Genomic DNA, 20,139 nt, shown 5'->3' on the forward strand with positions numbered 1-20,139 from the left:
ATTTTTAAATGTCTTTTTGTTATGTTGTTCGATCGTTTTGTTAATTTTCGTTCTTTTTACATGTCCATTGATTACAGGAATACTTGTAATTTGTTTCCTTAAATCGTTGTCATTAGCGTTATCTACAAAATTTATCATGTTTTATAACATGAAACGTTAGTTTATGTAATGTAACTTTGTAAGTCGTTCCATTTTTATTTTAAAAGATAAAAACAGCAAAAAAGGCCATAACATTTGAAAAGTTTTAAATGTTTTTACTGCTCAAGGAAAGAAAAATGACAAAATAATCTGTCTAAAGCAAATAAGAGCTTCTTATACTTGACATCAAAGCAATGCAAACTAACTCTGTGCAGTCTTTCTTTTCCGAGTGTTCCGCTTTCAGTGGAATTTGAAAGCTTACGTTTTAGCTCGCCTCATTTCGTGCCCGTGGTCGATGTAGGGCTCATTTGAAGAAGAAAAAATGGACGCAATGATCTTATTTAAACGTTCAATCGAAAACGTTTGTACAAACGATCGACCCTGTATCATTCCTGCTCTTGCATCCTCTTCTTCATCCCCTCAAAAAACAACACCATCACTCGGTGGTCGTGTCGTCGCCGCTGTCGTGATACCGTTTTTTTTTAAATCTCTCTAATTTTTCCCGCAAACATTTGCCCTCTACCATCTGACTCTGGAACGCTGCTTGGTGCTGCTTTCGTGTAGGGGGTAAAGCAACGCAGATTGATGGAGCAGGTCGTCACCGAAAAAAGTGAGACAACCGAATCCGAACACCCTTCCACATGGCCTTTGCCGAGCGGGGCTGAAAGGTTTTGGCGTGACTTGAAATTAATTCAAGCGAACCAAGCTGTCAGGTCGCCGGCCAGTGGTGGCCGGTAGGTGCCCGGGAAGGTCCATCCAAAGTCGCCGTCAATGTCGCGCAACGATTCCATTTTGTCGGTTTCGTCGTTGCCGTTGTGGTTGTCGTCGTGGACCACGTCGTTCAATTGTTTGCGTTATGCTGAGCATGAGCAAACACACCATTCGTACGATCAGATTGCCACAATAACGCGCGTACTCGCGCGCACACACACACGTACACGCACAAACAACCGGCCAAACGACGTCAGCCCCAGGGAGAAGAAAAGGAATTTGCTTTTCGTCCCCGCTGCTGGCAGCATCCGCCACGGATGGCTACTCCGGTTTTGCTACGAACTGCTCCACACACACACTGCCTATTTGCCGAGTGCATTTGTTTGGAGAGGTTTATTTTCCTTTTTTTTGTTGTTGTTCTTGTGTTTGGTTCGGTGCTGTTGCTGTAGGGGATCGATTTTATTGCCATGATCCTCGGGCAACGGCAAGCCAGTGCGAGGAAAGGCTTGATATTTACCGTAGCCCGTCTAGCTGCAGTGCCCCAGTTTGAACAAAGATCAACAGTAAAGTGGTAAGCTTAATGCATTTCTTTTTTACAATGTACAAGGGGCAAACGCAAAAGGTGTACCACTGTGAGGAACAGTGTTTGTCTCGATTAAGGCTGTGTGAGGAGGAATACGTACGAAGCAAACAGTAGGCCGATCGTTACTATTCGATGCTTGTTAAGGCTCATGCGTCCCATTCAGCGTTCGCCAGGATCTCTTGCTAGCAGGCCGTGCAGTACGTTTGATATTAGGCATTTTAGCAACTTAACACCAGGCCGTTGTAAAGAGGAAAGAAAAATATGTAATTCGCTAAAAGCTTTGCTTCTATTTGGGGCTTTCCACAGACTTTCGAGGCTTTATTCAGTGCCACGTTGCCGAATAGTCAGTCCTTGCTACGGGGGGACGGTCCATTCCGGGCTTGAACCCATGACGTTTATTGAATATGTCTATGCAGCGCGGCAAAGGATCATTACAACCAAATACAGTTCGTTGAGGCTCTATGTATATAAAGGACAGCATGATTTCTAAAAGATCTCGCATGAACGTATTAAACGTCGCTCTTCTAGAGTTTTCTAGGGTGCAAATAGGTCACATCGCTCAACATAACTCGGTAAAGGAACATCCCTGCCCACACATCTTCGGAACATGAAGCGTGTAAACCATTTTTGTACGGCTTCTAACCGATGAATCTACCCAATTCTGGTAGGGCACGATAATTACTACGATAAACGTATTCCAATATTGCACGTACCAGAGCACAAAAAAGAGCTTTAAGACAACATGCATCAGAAAAACTACGGATCATTCGATAAACAAAACCTTAGTAAGCAGGATCGCTGTAAACAAACTTGATATTGTATCTTAGGTCATCTACGTCTGTTACGGCGCGTGCAAACTATGAAACAGAAGATCAAGCCCTGTAACTAGGCTACATTGATCAGCTTACTTTTTCTCTCTTTTTCCATTGGACACTTTCATGCGCTCTCTGCTTTCTCTCTCGCTTTACTTCTTCTATTGCTCTCTCGCTCATTAGTTTTTTGCTTAATTTTTTGATGATCAGAAGGGTAGAAACATTATCCAATTTAATCCAGTAATGTTTTTAAATTTCATAACTAAATTTTCAAAAGAACAACAATCGAAAAAAGCGGGGACGGATAATAATATTGATCTTCAGTCACTGAATCAGTCACGAGAAGTGAAACATAGTGTGGCATCTGGGTGGGGTAGGCAATTCAAACGGAAGAAGTAAAGCAATATATTCCATAATTTAAATGCAGAATATTTGGGATTTTCATGTAGATGGGTTCGGTAAAACCTTGAACCCTTACAATAGGAAACACCCTGGCACAGCTATGTCACAGGGTCACATCAACAAGAATTGGAAATACATCAAAAAGTGTAACCGGAATTAATAACCACAGAAACGTCCAGGATAACAGGTTGTCTCATCATGTGAATAAGAGCTGTAGGCGCAATTGGTATCAACATTTTAAATAGATACATCAGACATCTGTTTATATAACCGATACATAAGATACATAACAGGGTCTGACACTCTGTGACCTATTGTTAAAGACTTGGACTATGAAGCTTAATGTGCTGTGGGTTGGTAAGTGTATTTCTTTGGACCTTTTTAGCATCATTTCTTGCCGGATTTAAGAGATAGGGCTTAGGAGAACATTATGTGGTAATGCCACTTCAATCGTTTCTTCAATAAACAACAATATTGCAATACAATACTACAATACAATACAAATGCTTAAGATCAATTGGAGTTTAATTTTCTCTTCATAGTTAGACTGGGATAGAAAAAAAAATCCTTTTTTATTATCTGCTGATCTCTCGACCTCATTAGCCGGGAACTTATTTCCTTACTCCTGTACCAATTACTGGCCAGATCATATCAGTAATTGAATTCGATCCACCCACGGCCTTACCATACTGCTTTGCAAGCTTTTCTTGATTTCTAGTCTATTTTTAATTGCAATTTAATTCCATTTAAATTTAAAAAATCTCTTTTTGCACCACTTAAGCTCACCATTATAGAATTTTGATTAGCCTTTTTCTGTGGCAGAATTTTAAATGATGGGTTTTAAATGCCAAACCCTACCGTTCAATAAACAGCATTCTTGAGGCACATTTTTACTAGTGCTTTTGTTTGCCCATACATATATTTTTTTGCATCAACCCACCACCAAAAGAACGAAACATACCTTCACCAAAAAGGTAAGACGGCGGTAAAAAAAGCTTTAAACAGACGGAAGCAACAGAATCAAATCCAGAAAGAGAAACAAAACAGCAAAAAAACCTGACCATTGGAGTCGGTAGTCGGCATCTGAAAGATCTGACGAGTGGCCGATGTCCAGTACCGTCGGAACACTCTGTCTGTTCCACACCGACACCGAGCGATGACGAGGACGACGACGAATCCGTTCCGTTTAGGGTTCCCCTACCATAAAAACACAGCAACAACACCGGAGATGCGTGCAATAAACTTATTAAATCATATAAACTTACTTCTGCATGTTGCCCCTGTTTCGGTGTCTCTCTGTGCTGGACTCGTCCGGCTCGTCCGGTTCCCAAATGCCCGCCGCAAGTGCTTTCATCCCCCTTTTCGTTGTTTTGGGACGACGAGGATTTGTCGTCACTTTCTGAAGTGTTTAAGTGTGCGTGCGTGCGTGCGTGCACTTTTCCACCCGAGACAACCTCCGTTTGGCCTAGGTTCTGTTTGGGAAACGGACGTCGATGGTCGCCACCCGCCGCCATCGGGTGGGCTGGAATGAGCGGAGAGGTGGGCGGCCGACGGAGAGAAAGAGAGAGAGAGAGAGAGAGAGTACCAGTAGCAGCTCAATCACTCGATGTCCGTCCGTCCGTTGAGCGGCATCGTCTTTGATCTTTTATCTCAAGCATCACCGACTAATTAACCAAAAAACTTCACTGATCATTACATCGCCCACCGCGCGTTCGGGGACCACCATTTCGTTCAGATCGATCGGTCGATTGAAGCGACGGGACGGTCAGGATGAAAGGGGATACACTAGCTGCACTTTGCTTGTTCGTTCGAAACGGCTTCTTTCGAACACCCCCAACCGAGCGGTGGATTAAGACGTTCGGGAACAGGCTGCCGTGGCTGCAAACAAGTGGGGAAAGAGATTCTGACCTTGAGCGCAGCGATTGGGATGGGAAGATAGAGACAACAACAAAAAAGCAAGAAGCACTTTCGAAATACATTTATTTACCTAAATAAACACAATTTACAACACCTTCCACCGTGCCCCCCCTCCTCTCCTAGATCACTTCCGGTGTGGTGCCGTGCAGATATCGCAACGATTTCACTGCCGACAGCTTTTTCTCCGCGTACGATGAAATGTTGATGCAGCCGCGTATGTTCAGTACCCGCAGTACGCGACAGTTCTCCACGATATGCCGGATCGCCTTGTCCGTGATCTGCGTGCAGTTCTGGAGCTTCAGCGTGGTTAGCCGTGGCTCGCACTTGGTGATGATCTCTATGCAGCGGTCCGTGATCGTGCGGCACTCGCTGAAATCGACGACCTCGAGCGAAGGACAGCCGAGCGCGAGTCGCTCGATGCCATGGTCGCTGATCTGCAGCAGCCGGGCCAAGCTGATCTCCTTCAGCTCCTTGAAGTTGAAGCAGCGTTCGAAGGAGTAGTCGGTGATCTTGTAGCAGCCAGATAGTTTGAGCGAACGCAGGCCGATAAGATCGGCAATGGAGAACGATAGCTCGATGTCCCAGATAGCGAATGCTTTCTCCTCAAGGTTGACACCGGTGATGCCGGCATCAGAAATCTGTGAAGAAAAAAGGGGAATCATCTTACAGCAAAAGGCATTGGATCGTTTTATGATTTTTGTATTGAAATACAAAACATTTGGTTAATGAAGCGAAGATGCTTGACATGAGTCCGTAATTAGTTTTCTTGGATTATGCTGGTCTTTTTTGAAGTGATGAGGAAATGTGATGGAGGCGTCTTAAGTCAGGGACGTATCAATCACTACGCAAATAAAGTTTTCGCTTATCGTCCTCGAGGTCGCTATTGGGGGCTGAAAGCCTCCTCTTTCTCTCTGCTCATAAGCAAATTTTCATCCTGCTGGACTCTCAAACCTAAATCCGCCACTGGTGGCATTTAGTGGCAACTTCAACGAGTTGTAAAATATAAACTTTTTGCCTTTTTGTCTCATTTTTTGACATTTTGACTAACCGACGGCTTTCTTCACGTTCAAATGAATGAAAATTGAGTTTAGCATGCTCTTCTTCCTTTTCTTCTTCTTCTTCTTCTCCTCCTCTTCCTCCTCCTCCTCCTCCTTTTTCTTCTTCTTCTTCTTCTTCTTCTTCTTCTTCTTCTTCTTCTTCTTCTTCTTCTTCTTATTCTTCTTCTTCTTCTTCTTCTTATTCCTTTTCTTCTTCTTCTTCTTCTTCTTCTTCTTCTTCTTCTTCTACACAACGACACAACGTCTTACGCGATCATGCCGGCCCATACAGGCTTTCGAAGCTTACTACCACGCAGAAGTCCTTGCTATGGAGACGGTCTATATGAGTCTTAAACCCGCGAAAGGTATATTCTAATATACTAAATATTATTGCAATTGCTGACCTAATGGTAAACACTGTATTATGTTTCTGTGAATACGGTGCTCGCCGTCATTATTTCACATGATCGGAGTGTTGCAGTCACTGTTGCACTTTGAAATGTCATCTAATTTGATCAAGTTTATTTTTATTAGCTTACTTACATTTTCATTTTGTCTGACAATTACTCATTTAATATCATGATTCACAAGTTTAGTTCAATACAATGGTGATTTTAAGAGGTGGTCGATGCAATCGATGAAGACGATAGTATTAGCTATACAAAACAAACGTTGATTAGAATACGTTAATAATGGAAACATTCAACATTCAAGTTTAAATATCCATTCTGATCTAAAAAGGAAATCAATACTTTTGGCAAGAACGAAAAGCATGATCAAAATATCTATAGCCCCAAAATGAGCTACAATAGTTGTAAAAATAGAGATACTTAATAATTTTCACACCCCCTGCAACAATACAATGTACCACCTTCATGGCAGCACTTATCTCTAACAATGAAACTATTACCAGCAGTAAGAACATGCTCCCCACTGCCCCCAACCCCGCCGCTTTTCGCACTTACCTTCGCACAACAGTCTAAATTTAGCTCCTGCAGCTTCGTCATGTGGTAGAAGATGTACTGTATCGACAGATCGTTGATGCTGTTCGAGCAGCCGCCGAGATCGAGCACGACCAGGTCGCAGAACTCGAACGACACCTTCGTGAGTGCCGCATCGCTCATGTTGGTCAGCAGGCCCAGGTACAGCTTGCGCACGTTGCGGCGATTGTGTGTGAACAGGCCGCCCACCAGCCCGGCATCGGTAATGCGCTCGCAGTTCGTTAGATCGATGTGCCGCAACCGCACCAGACTCTTGATCGCCGTAATGCCGTAGTCGGTAATCATCCAGCACCGGTTGAGGATGAGCGTCTCGAGCTGCGGAATCGAGCGGGAGATCTGTATCAGTGCGTAGTCGTTCAGCGCCAGCGATTTGGACAGATCGAGATGGGTGAGCCCCGTTTGAGCACGCAGCAGATCGATAATGCCCGGCTCGTTGGTGGGAATCTTTTCACACACCATCAGCGCCAGGCTGCGCAGCGAGAGGGCGCGAATGTCGGCCAGGCCGCGGAGAAACACATTGTCGATCGGTGTACCGGCGAGGAAGAGATGGCGCAACCGATCGCAGGTCGTTCGCACAAACTCGAGAATGTGATTCAGCATGAGCACGCGCTGCCGCGCCTCGATGCTGCTGAAACACTCCGACACGTCGAGCGAATCAAGCTGTGGGGCCAGCTGTACCAGCTGGTCGAAGTGAAAGTCCTGGAAGCGATTGTTGCGCGCCAAGCTAAGGTGCCGCAGCTCGGGCATGACGAGATTCCACGTGACCGTGGTGTTCTCGATCAGCTTCCACGCCTTGAACAGATCGGGACAGTTTAGGACGTGCAGACGGCGCAACCGGGGCATATACTTCAGGATCGAGACGAGCTTGTGCTTCCAGATGACACAGTTGTCGAACGTCAGCTCCTCGATGCCGTCGCCGAACTCGCTCCAGAACTCGCTCTTGTTGCCGAACACTACCTTCGTGATGCGGACGTCGGTGAAGTAGCGAAAGGATGTCATCAGTTTGTTTAGCGGATGCCCATTGTCAACAAACTCTATGTCGTGGATGTGGAGCCGAACGGCACGCTGGAACTCGATGTAGCGGAACGCATCGTACCAGGACCGGCAGACGAGTGCGGCTGCACTGCGATCACTTGGATTGAGGTACTGGAACAGTTTGATCAGAAGCTAGAAAGATGAACTATACATCAAGGACTCAACTCAATACTGACGACGGCACATCCCCGACGTACCTCCGGTGGCAGTGCTTCAAAGTTTGGCTCGAAGAAGTAAACAAAGCTATCCTCGTAGTGCACGTACAGCGTTCGCTCGATTCGTTCTACCAGCCGAGCTAAAGCCATTTCCGGAAAATCAAAACAACACCCAAACACAACACCGATCTCGTGACACTTTTGCCGGTATTCTGCTTTGGCACGACCCAAACAAATTTTGTGCCAAGCGCCAAGTTTCACCTTCACACAAGAACACGGCCGCAGTATCTTTCCGAACTGAACGGGTCAGTGAATGAGGATCGACTAAAACTGAGAGTGTCCCGAAAATGTGTGTCTATTTCCTTGTTTGTTGCGCTAGAACCATGCGATGTTCGTTTCGGGTCGTGTCGGGTGTGTAATCGTCCCTGCCTCGTAGAAGATCGAAGCCGTAGATCGTGTTCTTAGATCGTGTGACATAATCGACGACAACGATGGTGACGAATGATATCCCTTTGCCAAAAAAAACCGCCTGCATTTGCGCATGTGAAAGCGTTCTATTACGTGCTGGCTACAGGTGGAGGTTATTTTCTGCGTTCTTGCAAGGACACACGGGCAACACAGCAACACGGTTACGTGGGAAGAACGAGTTGAAAGTTGATACATTTTTGTATGAAGATTAATACATTTAAACAAGAACGTTTATGTCGTTCGGATCTATGGCCTATAAAAGATCTTGATATCTAGATGAAATCATTCTTCATCATTTGTTTTGTTTTAGTTCAGATCTCATTTTCGATAAGCAAATGCTACTTCATATACTTTATGCTTTATTAACTCACAATAATGTATAAATAGCACTAATATTTACGGAGTTATCTTGCGTTCACAATCACCTTCTTTTAAAGCTATTTCATTGGGTTAAAATATGTTTGCTCATTATTTCATAAGAGATTAAATATGTTCTTAAAATGATCGTCCTACGACTTATACACCTGTCTCAAGGTGGGTATCTTCGAAAGACGTTCCGCAATGTCCGGTGGCAGCTTAAAGCATCCTCTTACGTACAGATACTACGAGAATGAGAATAGAAGGAATGAAACATTGTACTTAGTATCGCTTTCTTCGCAACCAGTTCAAAAAGTTGTAACCCACCTTCAAGTTTTTGCAGAACGTCACCAAATAGTGTAGACATATCTCCGTCAGCAGCGGGCAGTTGGCCAACTTAAGGGTGCTGATACGCTTCAGCTGAATCGCGATCATTTTCACACAGTTGTCGTTGATGTTGGGACACTCGCTGAGATCGAGATACTCTAACGTCGGACAGGTTGATACTAATCGTTCAACGCCAGCTTCTGAAATCTAGAATCGAAAAACCGTTCAATTTCAATCCCTGCGAACAGTCACAACCATCCAAACCTTACCTGATGACACCGGGATAAGCTAAGCTCCTTCAGCTCGTTAAATCGGAAGCCGTAGCGCAGCGCGAAATCCGTCATACGATAACACCCGGACACCTTCAGCACGCGTAGCTTCTTCAACCGATCGATCGCGAACGTTTCCTCCACGTCCCAGATTGAGAACGTTTTCTCCGGCAGATCGATCCCGGTAAAGCCCGCATCCGTCAGCTGGAGTGGAAGAGAAAGAGAGAGAGAGTAAAAGGTTAGGCATGTTAAAGAATGCGTCGATCACGTTTTGCCTTTCCCGCGTCGCCGAAGCTATCCCCAAGCTTCTTGCGGTCGAGGTGTTAATTACACGCTGGGCAAGCGCAGTGCCCGCACCGTTGTACCTTTGTGCTGCGCTCAATGTTTAAATGCTCCAGATTGACCAGATTGCAGAAGATGTACTGGGCCGACCAGTCGGTCATGCAGGTCGACGAGCCGCCAATGTTCAGCACGGTCAGGTTGGGAAAGTTTGCCCCAATCTTCACCACACACTCCTCGTCGAGCGTATCGAGCAGCTCGAGGTGCAGCTCCTTCACGATCGCACGATTGCTGAACGCGGCCCCATCGATGATGCCATGCTTGGACATGCGGATGCAGTTGGAAAGGTTGAGCGATTCGAGCTGCTGCAGCCGAAACACTTGCCGAATGCCGTAGTCCGAAATGCCCCAGCAGCCGGTCATTACAACCACCTGCAGCCCGACTATGTGGCGTACGATCTGATCGACACAGTAGTCGGTGATGCCGTTCGAGCCTGTTACGTCCAGGAAGCGCAGATTCGTTTGCCTCCGAAACAGATCCACGATCGCTGGCAGACGGGTGGGCATTTTCTCCAGATACGTTAGGCTTAGCTCATCCAGCAGCAATCCTTCCGCGTCCGCTAAACCCCTCAAAAAGATATCATCCACCGGAATGCCACTAATGTTGATCGCTCGCAGTACGTACTGCCGTCGCACGATAAACTTCTGTATGCAGCTCAGTAGGAACATCTTGCGACCCGTCTCCACCTGCCGGAAGCAGTTGGAAAAGTCAATCCGCGTCAGATTTGGCATCATCTCTACCATCGACTCGAACTGTAGCTGGCTGAAGTTGTTCTTCGCCAGCGAGAGTGTCTCCACGCCCGGGAAGTCGATCGTGTACAGCCCGTTGTCGAAGAATTTCCACGTCCGGAACAGATCATCCCGGAGTAGATCACACTCCACGAAGCGTGCGACGCGCAGGTTGGGCATGTGCTTAAACAGTGAGATCACTCGCTCCCGCCAGATCATGCACTTCTCGAACGTGATCTCGCGCACGAACGGGCCATAGTTTTCCCAGAACTTGCTGTACACGTTCAGCTTGACGCGGGACAGCTTGATTAGTGGGTATTTGCGATCGGCGAGGATCAGGTTCATCACGGGCGGCTTGAAATCATCGAAATCGACCCCTATCAGGTGTAGGACCATCTGCTCGGCAAATCGGCAGTACTTGGACGCTTCATACCAGCGGCTGCAGACGTACGAGGCCGACCGGCGATCGCTCGTCGAGAGGTACTTGAAGATCTGCACCACGAGCTGTTTTGTGAGAAGATGAGCATGTTATGCTTCAGTTTTTTTTTTACAGTCGCTTCGTATGAAAAGCTTCACTTCTTACCTCGACGGGCAGCAGCTCGAACTGGGGCCGAAATATTGGCAACGGTTTTCTGTGGTAGCGCATCCTTGACTGTGATCGCTCCGATGGTCGGCTAGTGAACTGCAGCTGCCCGGCTTGAATTAAATAATGATCGCTCGGGCGTCGGTGGTTCGGTGTCGGTTCGACGATCGAAAGTGTTTGCTCTTCGAACAAGGAAATGGCTCGTCGTTTACCGCGTCGTGATGTGGCGTGCGGCCGACATTTTGTTGTTGTTATTACGCAACACAACAAGCGAGAGGCATTCGAGAGACGCGGCGCAAGCTTATTTTCGCTGCGCCTATTTTGAGTACGGCACCAACCTTTGGCAGCGACAAGTGCGGATATCAAATGACGATCATTACGCGGATGCGCTTGCTTTCCCTTTTCCAACAGCGATGCTTAAAGTTCTAATAACGCAACACTCAAACAACCCATTCCCTTCACTTACCTTTGCACAGGATTGAAGGTTAAGATTGCGTAGATCCTGCGAGTAGCAGCACAGATACTGTAGCGACGTATCGGTAATCGTCGCATTACTATCCAGATCGAGCACCTGCAGGTTCTTGAACATCAGCACCAGATAGTACATCGTGTAGTCGCTCAGCGTGCACAGCAGCGAGAAGTACGCCTCATCCACCTGGCGCGGTCGCTTCCCAATAATCCCTACGCGCATCCCATAGTCCGAGATACGCTCACAGCTCGACACGTCCAGCACGCGCAGATGCTTCAGCGTGTGCAAATCCTGCACCCCTTCATCCGACAGCAACCAACAGCGCCGCAGCTTCAACACCTCCAACAGTGGACAGCTTTCCACGATCAGCTGCAGACAGACATCGTTCACCCCGATCGACGAAGTTAGATCGAGATGCGTGAGCCGCGTCTGTACGCTGAAGAACTTCAATATCCCCGGATCCTTCAGCGGAATACGATCGGTGTACGTGACGGTAAAGTGCGTCAGGTAGAGGCCGCTCATCTCCGCCAGCAGATGCCAGGCGACATCATCAAAGCACGGAATGTCGCTAATGTTGAGTGCCTTCATAATGTTCCGATTTTTGCTCACCAAGCGCATGACGCGCGATATCATCGTCATGCGCCGGGAGAGATACAGATTGATGAAGCAGTTGGACACATCGATCGATTCCAGTGCCGGCGCCGCCTCAATGAACCGCTCAAAGTGATACTCGTTGTAGTAGTCACACGCTGCCAGCGACAGATGCTTCAGGTGGGGCAGCGTAAACGGGAACATCGGCTCGTCCGTGCTGTAGTCCAGCGTCCAGTGCTTGAACAGCTCGTCGCACTGCATCAGCTCGAGCCGCTCGAGCACGGGCAGGTTCTTCATGATCGTGATAAACTTCTTCTTCCGTATCAAACAACAGCGCATCGTGAGCTCCCGTATGTACATCCCGTTGTTCAGCCAAAAGTCACTATGCTTGGTAAACTCCACAAACGTGAAGGACAAGTACGGGTACGTTCGCATCGGCTGCGAAAAGTATTTAATCGGCCCCTCCTCATCATTGAACTCGATCCGATCGAAGTTGAAGTACATCTGGCGCTGGAACGGTTCGTAGTAGTGAGCCGCCTCGAACCACCGCCGGCAGGCCTCGCTGGCCGCTAGCCGATCGCTATAGTTCAGCTGCTTGAAGATCTTCAGGATCAGCTCCATCGGCAGCAGATCGTAGCGTGCGGTGAACTTACCCTCACAACTAAACGGTTCCATCCAATCGCAGTACTGTACCGGCACGGAAATGTTCTCCTCCACCGTCGGTTTCCACTGCACGCTGGGAAAGAGCGTGAAAATACTGTTTCTTTTGCGCTTTTCCTGAACCACATCCTTTTTCGGTTCGGTCTTTTTCCTCGACGATGACCCCGAGCCGGACGAAGAGGAGGAACCCGCTTTGGAGCTGCTGGTACTGCTCGACTTTCGACTACTGTCAGGCTGTTTTGTCTGACCACTTGACTCGCCAATTGCACCATCTTCCTCCACACTGGCCATTGGTGGCGGTTGATCGAGGGACTTTGATCGGGACAGCACCTTGGCGGGAGGCTTTCTCGCGGGCAGGAACACACTCACGGGACACACAAAATCCATCGCGTCTCGGTGGTGCATGTGATGCGGGCGGAATTGACAGACTGACTGAAGCTGAATCCGAGGCTCGGTACGGTTGCGTTAGATCCTTCTTCCCCCATCGCAACCGATTCCGAGCGGATCGAGCCGACCGATTACCGAACGGGACGGCAGCGAGGTAGGGTTATGCAATCACGGGTTTTACGGTAACGCGAGCGCATCGCTATTCATATGGTGAGTATTTTTTGCCGAATGAAAGCGAAAGTATTTACCGTAACGGGTGAGGGATTGATGGTGAATTGTGCATTTAATATTGGTTGTTGTCCAATGAAAACGTGTTGGATTGCATATATTTAGGCTATTTATTTGCCTGAATGTACGAAATAATGTGAAAAAGGTTATATTTGGCTATGCATAAATCAATTGTTTTATGTTTAGCCATTTAATTTTATTTTGCTTCTTACGTATATTAGTACTAAACGCCTAAAGGTATACTTTTTAGCTTTTGGAGATTTACTTAAAGGTTAACTTATGAGCCTTGAGGTATGCAATTTGTTGCATTTCTGTATTGAATTACTTGTTTTACTTACTGATGATGCTAATGGACTAAATGGAAGATTACTAGTTTGAACGATACTAGTTCAAAAATTAATTCGTAAATACATTGCATACCCTCGGGCGCTAAGGCTCTACAATCTTCATTTTTACCAGATCGATTTCATTTTTTATTCAAAATGCCCTCATAGCACACAGAGAAAAATTTAGGAAAATTAATAATGGTTTCTCAATAACTTATAAAACTGTTTAAGTAAACTATTTCTATGGTTTATTCCTTTTTTTTGGTTATGTTTTGTTTCCTATTTATATCGATTCGCATAGTACACAGGTGGTTTTTGGGTGATCCAACATATATCCAATAGACTTATTCCGACGTGCCTGAAAGAAGAAAAATTGACATATCTCAATACCATAAGTCTACGGTCAACAACAACAGGACACAAACGACACTAAACACTGGACGCTTGGCCACGAACACGAATAACCACGATGGGACAGCACAGAGCACAGACACACAGCGGCTAACACTTGGGTATATTACGTAGGGTGGCAATTTTCTTCAACCGCTCCGGTGCATCCTTCGGTACTTTGGGGCAGCCGCGTATGTTGATGTACCGCAGCGCCTTCGCGTACTCTACCAGCGCATCCACACTGGCAACCGTAAGCAGCGGAAGGCGCACGAGTTTGAGTGAACGAAGCCGCACGAGATTTTTCGCCAGTGCCACCACACACCGATCGTTCACGTGGAAGCAGTCGCTCATATCGATTTGCTCCAGCGCAGGGCAGTTGAGGGACATTGCTTCAATCCCCGGCTCGGATATCTACAATAAGAAGTTACAGCTTTTATCTGCAGGCAGAGGTTTTAAGGTCACATTTACCCACCTGCACGCAATGTGCCAGATTGAGTTCACGCAGCTCTCGAAAGCGGAATGCATGGGTCAGCGTAAAATCGGTCACCTTGAAGCACCCGGACAGCTGCAGCTCCTGCAGACTGCGCAGCTCGCAGATGGCGAATGTGGTCTGCGTGTCCCAGATCTCGATCACCGCTACTGGTAGGTTTTCTCCCGTAAGCCCGGCATCAGAAATCTGGAAATCAGAAATGCATAAGAACTATGAAAGCAACAACAATCTAGCGCAAGGTCCCGCTCACATACCTTAACGCATCCATTCAGCCGCAAAATACGCAAACACTTTAGATAGCAAAACAGAAACTGTACCGAGGTGTCGTTCATGCAATCCGAACCGCAGAAGTCGATCACGGTAAGGTTAAGCAGCGTCAGACAAATCTTCAAGATCACACTATCCGTCAGCCCCGGCAGCATGCTCAGGTACAGCTGGCTCATACAATCCCGTCGCCGGTCAACGATCGCCTTCATAAACCCACGATCACTGATCTTATCACAGTCGGACAGATCGAGCACCTGCAGCCGATCGAGCTTGTAGATCGATTCGACGCCAAAGTCCGTCAGCAACCAGCAGCCATTCAGCTTGAGCGTTTTCAGCAACCGAAGTGAGGTGGAAATCTCAATCAGCGCAAAATCGGTCAGATTCAAAAACGACGACAGATCCAAATGTACGATCGCCGACTGGCAGCGCAAAATATCAATAATTCCCGGATCCTTGATCGGCGCCCGCTCGAAAAAGGACAGACTGATCTGACTCAGTGACATGTTTTCGATCTCGGCAAACTGCTTCAGAAACAGATCATCGTACATGGTGTAGCTGAAGTCGACCGCTTGCAGCTTCTTCTTGCGCATCTTCATGATCGTCAGAATGGTGGTAAGTATCTTGACCCGCGTCGGTGCATCGATCTGCTTCAGACACTTGGAAATCTCTAGCGCACTAATGTTCGGTCCCATCGCGACCAGATAGTACAGATGATCGACAGTGAACGCATTGCTTTTCCTCAGTGCTAGCTTGCGCAAACATCGGCACACCGGCTCGATACGCTTCAGCTCAACCGGGGTCCATGTTTTGAAGAATTCGTCCGCCTCCTCCAGCGCCAGGCACTCCAAAAACGGAAGCCGCTTCAGTATCATCGTCAGCTTGGACTTTGTGAGCGTGATGCAGTTGCAGAACGTGATCTCGCGCAGATACTCCCCGAACACGTCCCAGAACTCGCAGTACCCGTTGAACTGGACGCGCGTCAGCTTGATGTTGGAAAAGTGACGAAAGCTGCGCAGAAAGAGGGCGATCGGGGGCGTCCCGTCGCAGATGCTAACCTCCTCGAAGTGGAAACACACCTCGTCCAGGAACTCTCGGTAGCCCATCGCATCGAACCACCGTTTGCAGGTGAGGGCAGCCGCATCACGATCCACCCCATTGAGGAAGCGAAATATGTTCAGCAAGATCTGTTGGCGATCGAGGGAAGCTTGTAAGCATTCAGCAAAACCATTCAGCAACTCTTACCTCCATTGGAAGATTGTCAAAGCCGGTACGAACACGCGGCCCCTTCAGGTTGATGTAAAACACATCGTCGTGAAAGGGAAACTCACGATCGTCGACTTCCTCGATCGGTTCCTTCGGTGTTGGCTCCTCCGCTTCGCTTTCATCTTCTTCCTCCTCCTCGTCGTCATCGTACCCGCCACCGTCCGCACCGTGCCCGAACCCGTAGTAGTGCAGATTGAACCAACTCTCTATCGACATCTCCATCTTGTAGGTTTGTAGGCGAACGCACGAGACAGCGACACAGCTCGGACACACGGTTCGGATGCCAGACTACAACTGCTGACTAGCGCGCTGGTGGAATTCTGATTCTATCAAACCCCGTTTCCGTCTGTTCGGTGTGCTCGGTTCTGCAGTTCTATTATTAAGCTCCCGATCGGTCACGATCGACACCCGTTCGAGGCGACCGAGACATTGACACTGAAGAGCGCAACCGAAGAGCGCCTAGTGCGCCTGCGCGAAAGCACATCCGATCTGCAGCAAGGATCGCTCAATTTGTTTACAAACAAAAGTCGCGCCGCAAAAGTTCACTGGTTCGGATTAATGGGGGCCAAGACCAGAATTTCGTAATAGTACATGACGCCCGTTTTACGCTTACCTTACTGACTATTACGCCCGATTAAGAAGCGATTGTGGTGGTTTTAAAATAGAGCTACACCGTCTTTCTTTTTACTCGTTTGGCTTTCACTTGTTTATTGATCGTATTTCAGTACAATTGGTACAGTGGTAGTAGTCATAGGAACCCTTCACCATCTGGGGACGGGACGCCGCTACCACTCTACGTAGACCGCCTTGAGCGAGCAATGGTTGGCGAGCCGTTCGCGCGGTTTTCGCACCCGCCGGCAGTCGATCATGTGCAGGTACTGTAGGAAAACTTCAAGCACATAAGCGAAAGGTGGATCACACGGAACGACACGGAACAAAATACAGTGCGGACGAAACGGTGTGTGTGTTTGTGGTTGTGTGTGCGTGTGCCTAGCTGACGGGCACGAAGCTTACCTTCAAGTAGCTACAGTTTCGGCCGATTATCTCCAGGCAGGCGTTCGTCAGCTGGGGACACTTGTTCACTTTGAGGGTTCGCAGCCGCTTCAGGTTAGCCGTCAGCATCTCGATGCAGTTATCGTTCACCAGCGGACATTCGCTGAGATCGATAAACTCGAGCGCGGTTGCCACTTGGCTCAGGACGGCAATTCCCTTCTCTGATATCTATTTTTTTGAAGGAGAAGAGATAAAAAACCAGACATTAAACAAGCTCATACAGTCATAGAGCAATAGCATCTGTAAAGGGACAGTTGACACTCCACCTGATAACAACGCGCGAGATGTAGCTCCTTCAACTCCGCCAGCTTGAAAGCGTTCTCGAGCGACAGGTCCGTAATGCGGTAGCAACCGATCAGGTTCAGTACGCGCAGCTTAAACAGCCGATCGAGCGGGAACGTTTCCTCCTGGTCCCAGGTGATCATCGGCTTTACGGGCAGATCGATCCCAGTTAGGCCCGAATCCGTCAGCTTCGTGCAGCAGTACAGATGGAGCTGCTTGAGCGACACCAGATAGTAGTTGACGTACTGCATCGTGGCGTCCGTTGCCGCATTCGGGCTGTTGCTTAAATCCAGCACCTGCAGCATCTCGTAATTCAGCGTCACCTGTATCAGCGAGTAGTCGCTCAGTGTGGGCAGCTCGCAGAGGTACAGCTCGTGGAGGTTTTTCACCTTCCGCCCGATCACACCCCTGTACATCGCATGGTCAGAGATGCGATAGCAGTTCGACAGATCCAGCACCTCCAGATTCACCAGATTGACGATGTTCATGATGCCCTCGTCCGTCACCAGAATGCAGCGCCGTAGTTTGAGCGTTTTCAGCTTGGGCAGACAGGTCGTGATCAGCTCCATCACCTCGTCGGTAATGCCGAGCGACGAGGTTAGATCCAGATGCACCAGATTGGTTTGCCGCACCAGGAAGCTAATGAACCCGGGCGCTTTGATCGGATGTCTGCCCACCTTCCACTCCAGGTCCTGCGTAATGTTCAGGTCCGGCTGACGCCTCAGCAGATCAATGATCGCCGCCGGTATCTTGTCACAGAACGTCATGCTGAACGTTTCCAAGCTCAGCCCCTCGATCATGGACAGCGTGCTCAGACAGATATCGTCGATCGCAAGCGTCCCGTTAAACTTGAGCGTGTGCAGCTGGAACTGGTGCATGTTGATAAAGCGCATAATGTGCTCGACCATCGCGACCCGCCGATGGGACGCAATCATCTTGAAGCAGTTCGACAGATCCAAATGCGCAATATTCGGTGCGAGCGTCATCAGCTTGTTAAAGTGCAGCTCGTCCAAGAAGTCATTGTTCGTGAGCGACACGTCGAGCAGGTCCGGCAGCACAAAGTGAGACTCGCAGCAGCTTTGGCGCTTCTCGAAATACCACGACCGAAACAGCTCGTCGCACTGCTCTATTTTCAGCTGGCGCAGATTTGGCACGTGCTCCAAGATGTACAGCAGCTCGGTATCCTTGATCAGGCAGTTCTTTATCGTCAGCTCGATCACGTGCTCTCCAAACAGCGGCCAGAACTGGCTGTTCCCGTAGAAGGTGCACGCTTTGATGGCGATGCGCGGGAATATCCGGAACGCGCCTAGGAAGCTCTTGATCGGCGGCTCGTAGTCGGTAAAGTTGACGTTCGTGAAGCGGTAGATGATGCGATCGCTGAACGGTAGGTAGTAGTGGGCCGCCTCCATCCACCGGTGGCAGGTTTGGCCGCACGCAAGCCGATCGTCGACCGAGATCTGTTTCATCACCTTCAGCAGAAGCTGTTGGAGAGGAATGGTCGGTTGGGGAGTTAGTTGAATTTCGTGGATGTCTCAGCACACTACCTTTTCTCTTTGGAGAGGATCTCCTTAACACTTACTTCCATTGGGAGATAGTTAAAGCCCGTGAATATCTCCGGCTCGGGCGTTGATTGTTTGGGAGCAGCTTTAGGCTTCTTTTTCTTCTTCGTCTCAACAACTCCGTTTGTATGTTCTCCGTCCTCCTTGGGAAATGGTAACGTGAGCATCTCCATCTCCGGCGCTGGTGCCTCCACAGGAGTGTTATGGTTTTTCGCAATAAAGAAGTCCATCATTTTTGTTGTTGCTGTTGTTAGCGCACACACACGCACTTAAGGGACAAAACGGTGCTTCAGGGAAAGCACTCCTTATCGTTAGAACTCAAACCGCTGACTGGCGCTGGTTAGCAAGAAAGGCAACATCGGAAGCCATCCACCGAGAGTATCCGCCGCTGGTGAGTAAGTGAGGGTACTGTTTAAAAATAAATTCATCCAACGGTGAACGGTGGAGGGTCAATCATCCGTAAAGCTTGGGCGAGGGATGCGTGGTGGTTTGTTTGTTTGCTGTTTGCTGCCAAGAAAAGCGAAACCAAGCGAATGGGAAAGCTCCGTTTATTAGTGTGTGTGCGTTTGTTTTCGGTGGTACAATCACATGGTAGAAGTGCGGAAAAGTTGTTTGGTTACATTTGAGTTAGTTTGTTACGCATGGGGAGGAACGCACATTTTGAACGCTCGCTTCAACGCGTTTCTATTTTTAGTATTTTTTCGAGCAACTATTTTTCACTTTAAATACATTGAAAAAGAAGATTTTCATTTAGAGTGAATGAATTTGCTTCTTCTTTCTTTAAATTCAGTTTTCACCACAGCCACGTGCTTCACCTCCACAATGTAACGGTCCGAGCATATCTTCAACTGTCAATTTTGAATTTGACAGCTCATCGAGTTGCCATCAGTGTGGCCAGATTATTTTGGCGGTTTTCGGTAGGCGCATCAAAATTTTATCGGTAGTTTTCGGTAGGTTAACTCGAAACTTAACTCGAGTTAAAAGAAATGAAAGCGAAAGAAGTGTTAAGCGGTATGGGGAGGGGGGGGGGGGGGTAATAATGCGCAAAATGAACGGACCCCCACCGTGTGTTTTTACTTACCCCTCGCCTGAAAATTTCATTCTCTTTGTCTGTCGGGTAAGCTTTAACCACCGACAGCGAGATTCAAATCTCTTCATTTTCTACTTATTAGGAACATTAAATTGTAACGGATAAAAATAAAAAGTGCCAGACAAACAAACGTGCATCAGCGCGATAAGTAACAAATGAGGTTAGCAATCCTTGAAACAGCATCCCAAGCGTCACAGATTAATCTTAAACGACTGAAAAATC

At 47.8% G+C, this 20,139-nt stretch overlaps 4 protein-coding genes across 4 annotated transcripts; all 4 read right to left on the minus strand.

Moving 5' to 3' along the window:
- Positions 1-4,682: 4,682 nt before the first annotated feature.
- On the minus strand, positions 4,683-8,556 carry LOC121600510 (F-box/LRR-repeat protein fbxl-1-like). Its single transcript, XM_041929171.1, has 3 exons — positions 7,834-8,556; positions 6,566-7,768; positions 4,683-5,201 (listed from the first exon to the last, which is right to left on the minus strand). The coding sequence occupies exons 1-3, from the start codon at positions 7,939-7,941 to the stop codon at positions 4,683-4,685; spliced, it is 1,830 nt and encodes a 609-aa protein (XP_041785105.1). The 5' UTR covers positions 7,942-8,556.
- Positions 8,557-8,560: 4 nt separating this feature from the next.
- Positions 8,561-12,969, minus strand: LOC121599917. Its single transcript, XM_041928067.1, has 5 exons — positions 11,329-12,969; positions 9,578-10,783; positions 9,213-9,416; positions 8,944-9,150; positions 8,561-8,861 (listed from the first exon to the last, which is right to left on the minus strand). Exons 1-5 carry the CDS (start codon positions 12,967-12,969, stop codon positions 8,769-8,771), a joined length of 3,351 nt encoding a protein of 1,116 aa, XP_041784001.1. The 3' UTR covers positions 8,561-8,768.
- A 967-nt stretch (positions 12,970-13,936) lies between these two features.
- On the minus strand, positions 13,937-16,183 carry LOC121600346 (F-box/LRR-repeat protein 15-like). The gene is made up of 4 exons (XM_041928837.1): positions 15,913-16,183; positions 14,658-15,854; positions 14,386-14,589; positions 13,937-14,324 (listed from the first exon to the last, which is right to left on the minus strand). The coding sequence occupies exons 1-4, from the start codon at positions 16,153-16,155 to the stop codon at positions 14,025-14,027; spliced, it is 1,944 nt and encodes a 647-aa protein (XP_041784771.1). The 5' UTR covers positions 16,156-16,183; the 3' UTR covers positions 13,937-14,024.
- A 628-nt stretch (positions 16,184-16,811) lies between these two features.
- Positions 16,812-19,135, minus strand: LOC121599836 (dynein regulatory complex subunit 6-like). Its single transcript, XM_041927923.1, has 3 exons — positions 18,848-19,135; positions 17,253-18,749; positions 16,812-17,154 (listed from the first exon to the last, which is right to left on the minus strand). Exons 1-3 carry the CDS (start codon positions 19,058-19,060, stop codon positions 16,924-16,926), a joined length of 1,941 nt encoding a protein of 646 aa, XP_041783857.1. The 5' UTR covers positions 19,061-19,135; the 3' UTR covers positions 16,812-16,923.
- Positions 19,136-20,139: the final 1,004 nt, after the last annotated feature.

Source organism: Anopheles merus, chromosome 3L, assembly GCF_017562075.2.
Source record: "Anopheles merus strain MAF chromosome 3L, AmerM5.1, whole genome shotgun sequence".
In the NCBI taxonomy this organism is placed as follows: domain Eukaryota; kingdom Metazoa; phylum Arthropoda; class Insecta; order Diptera; family Culicidae; genus Anopheles; species Anopheles merus.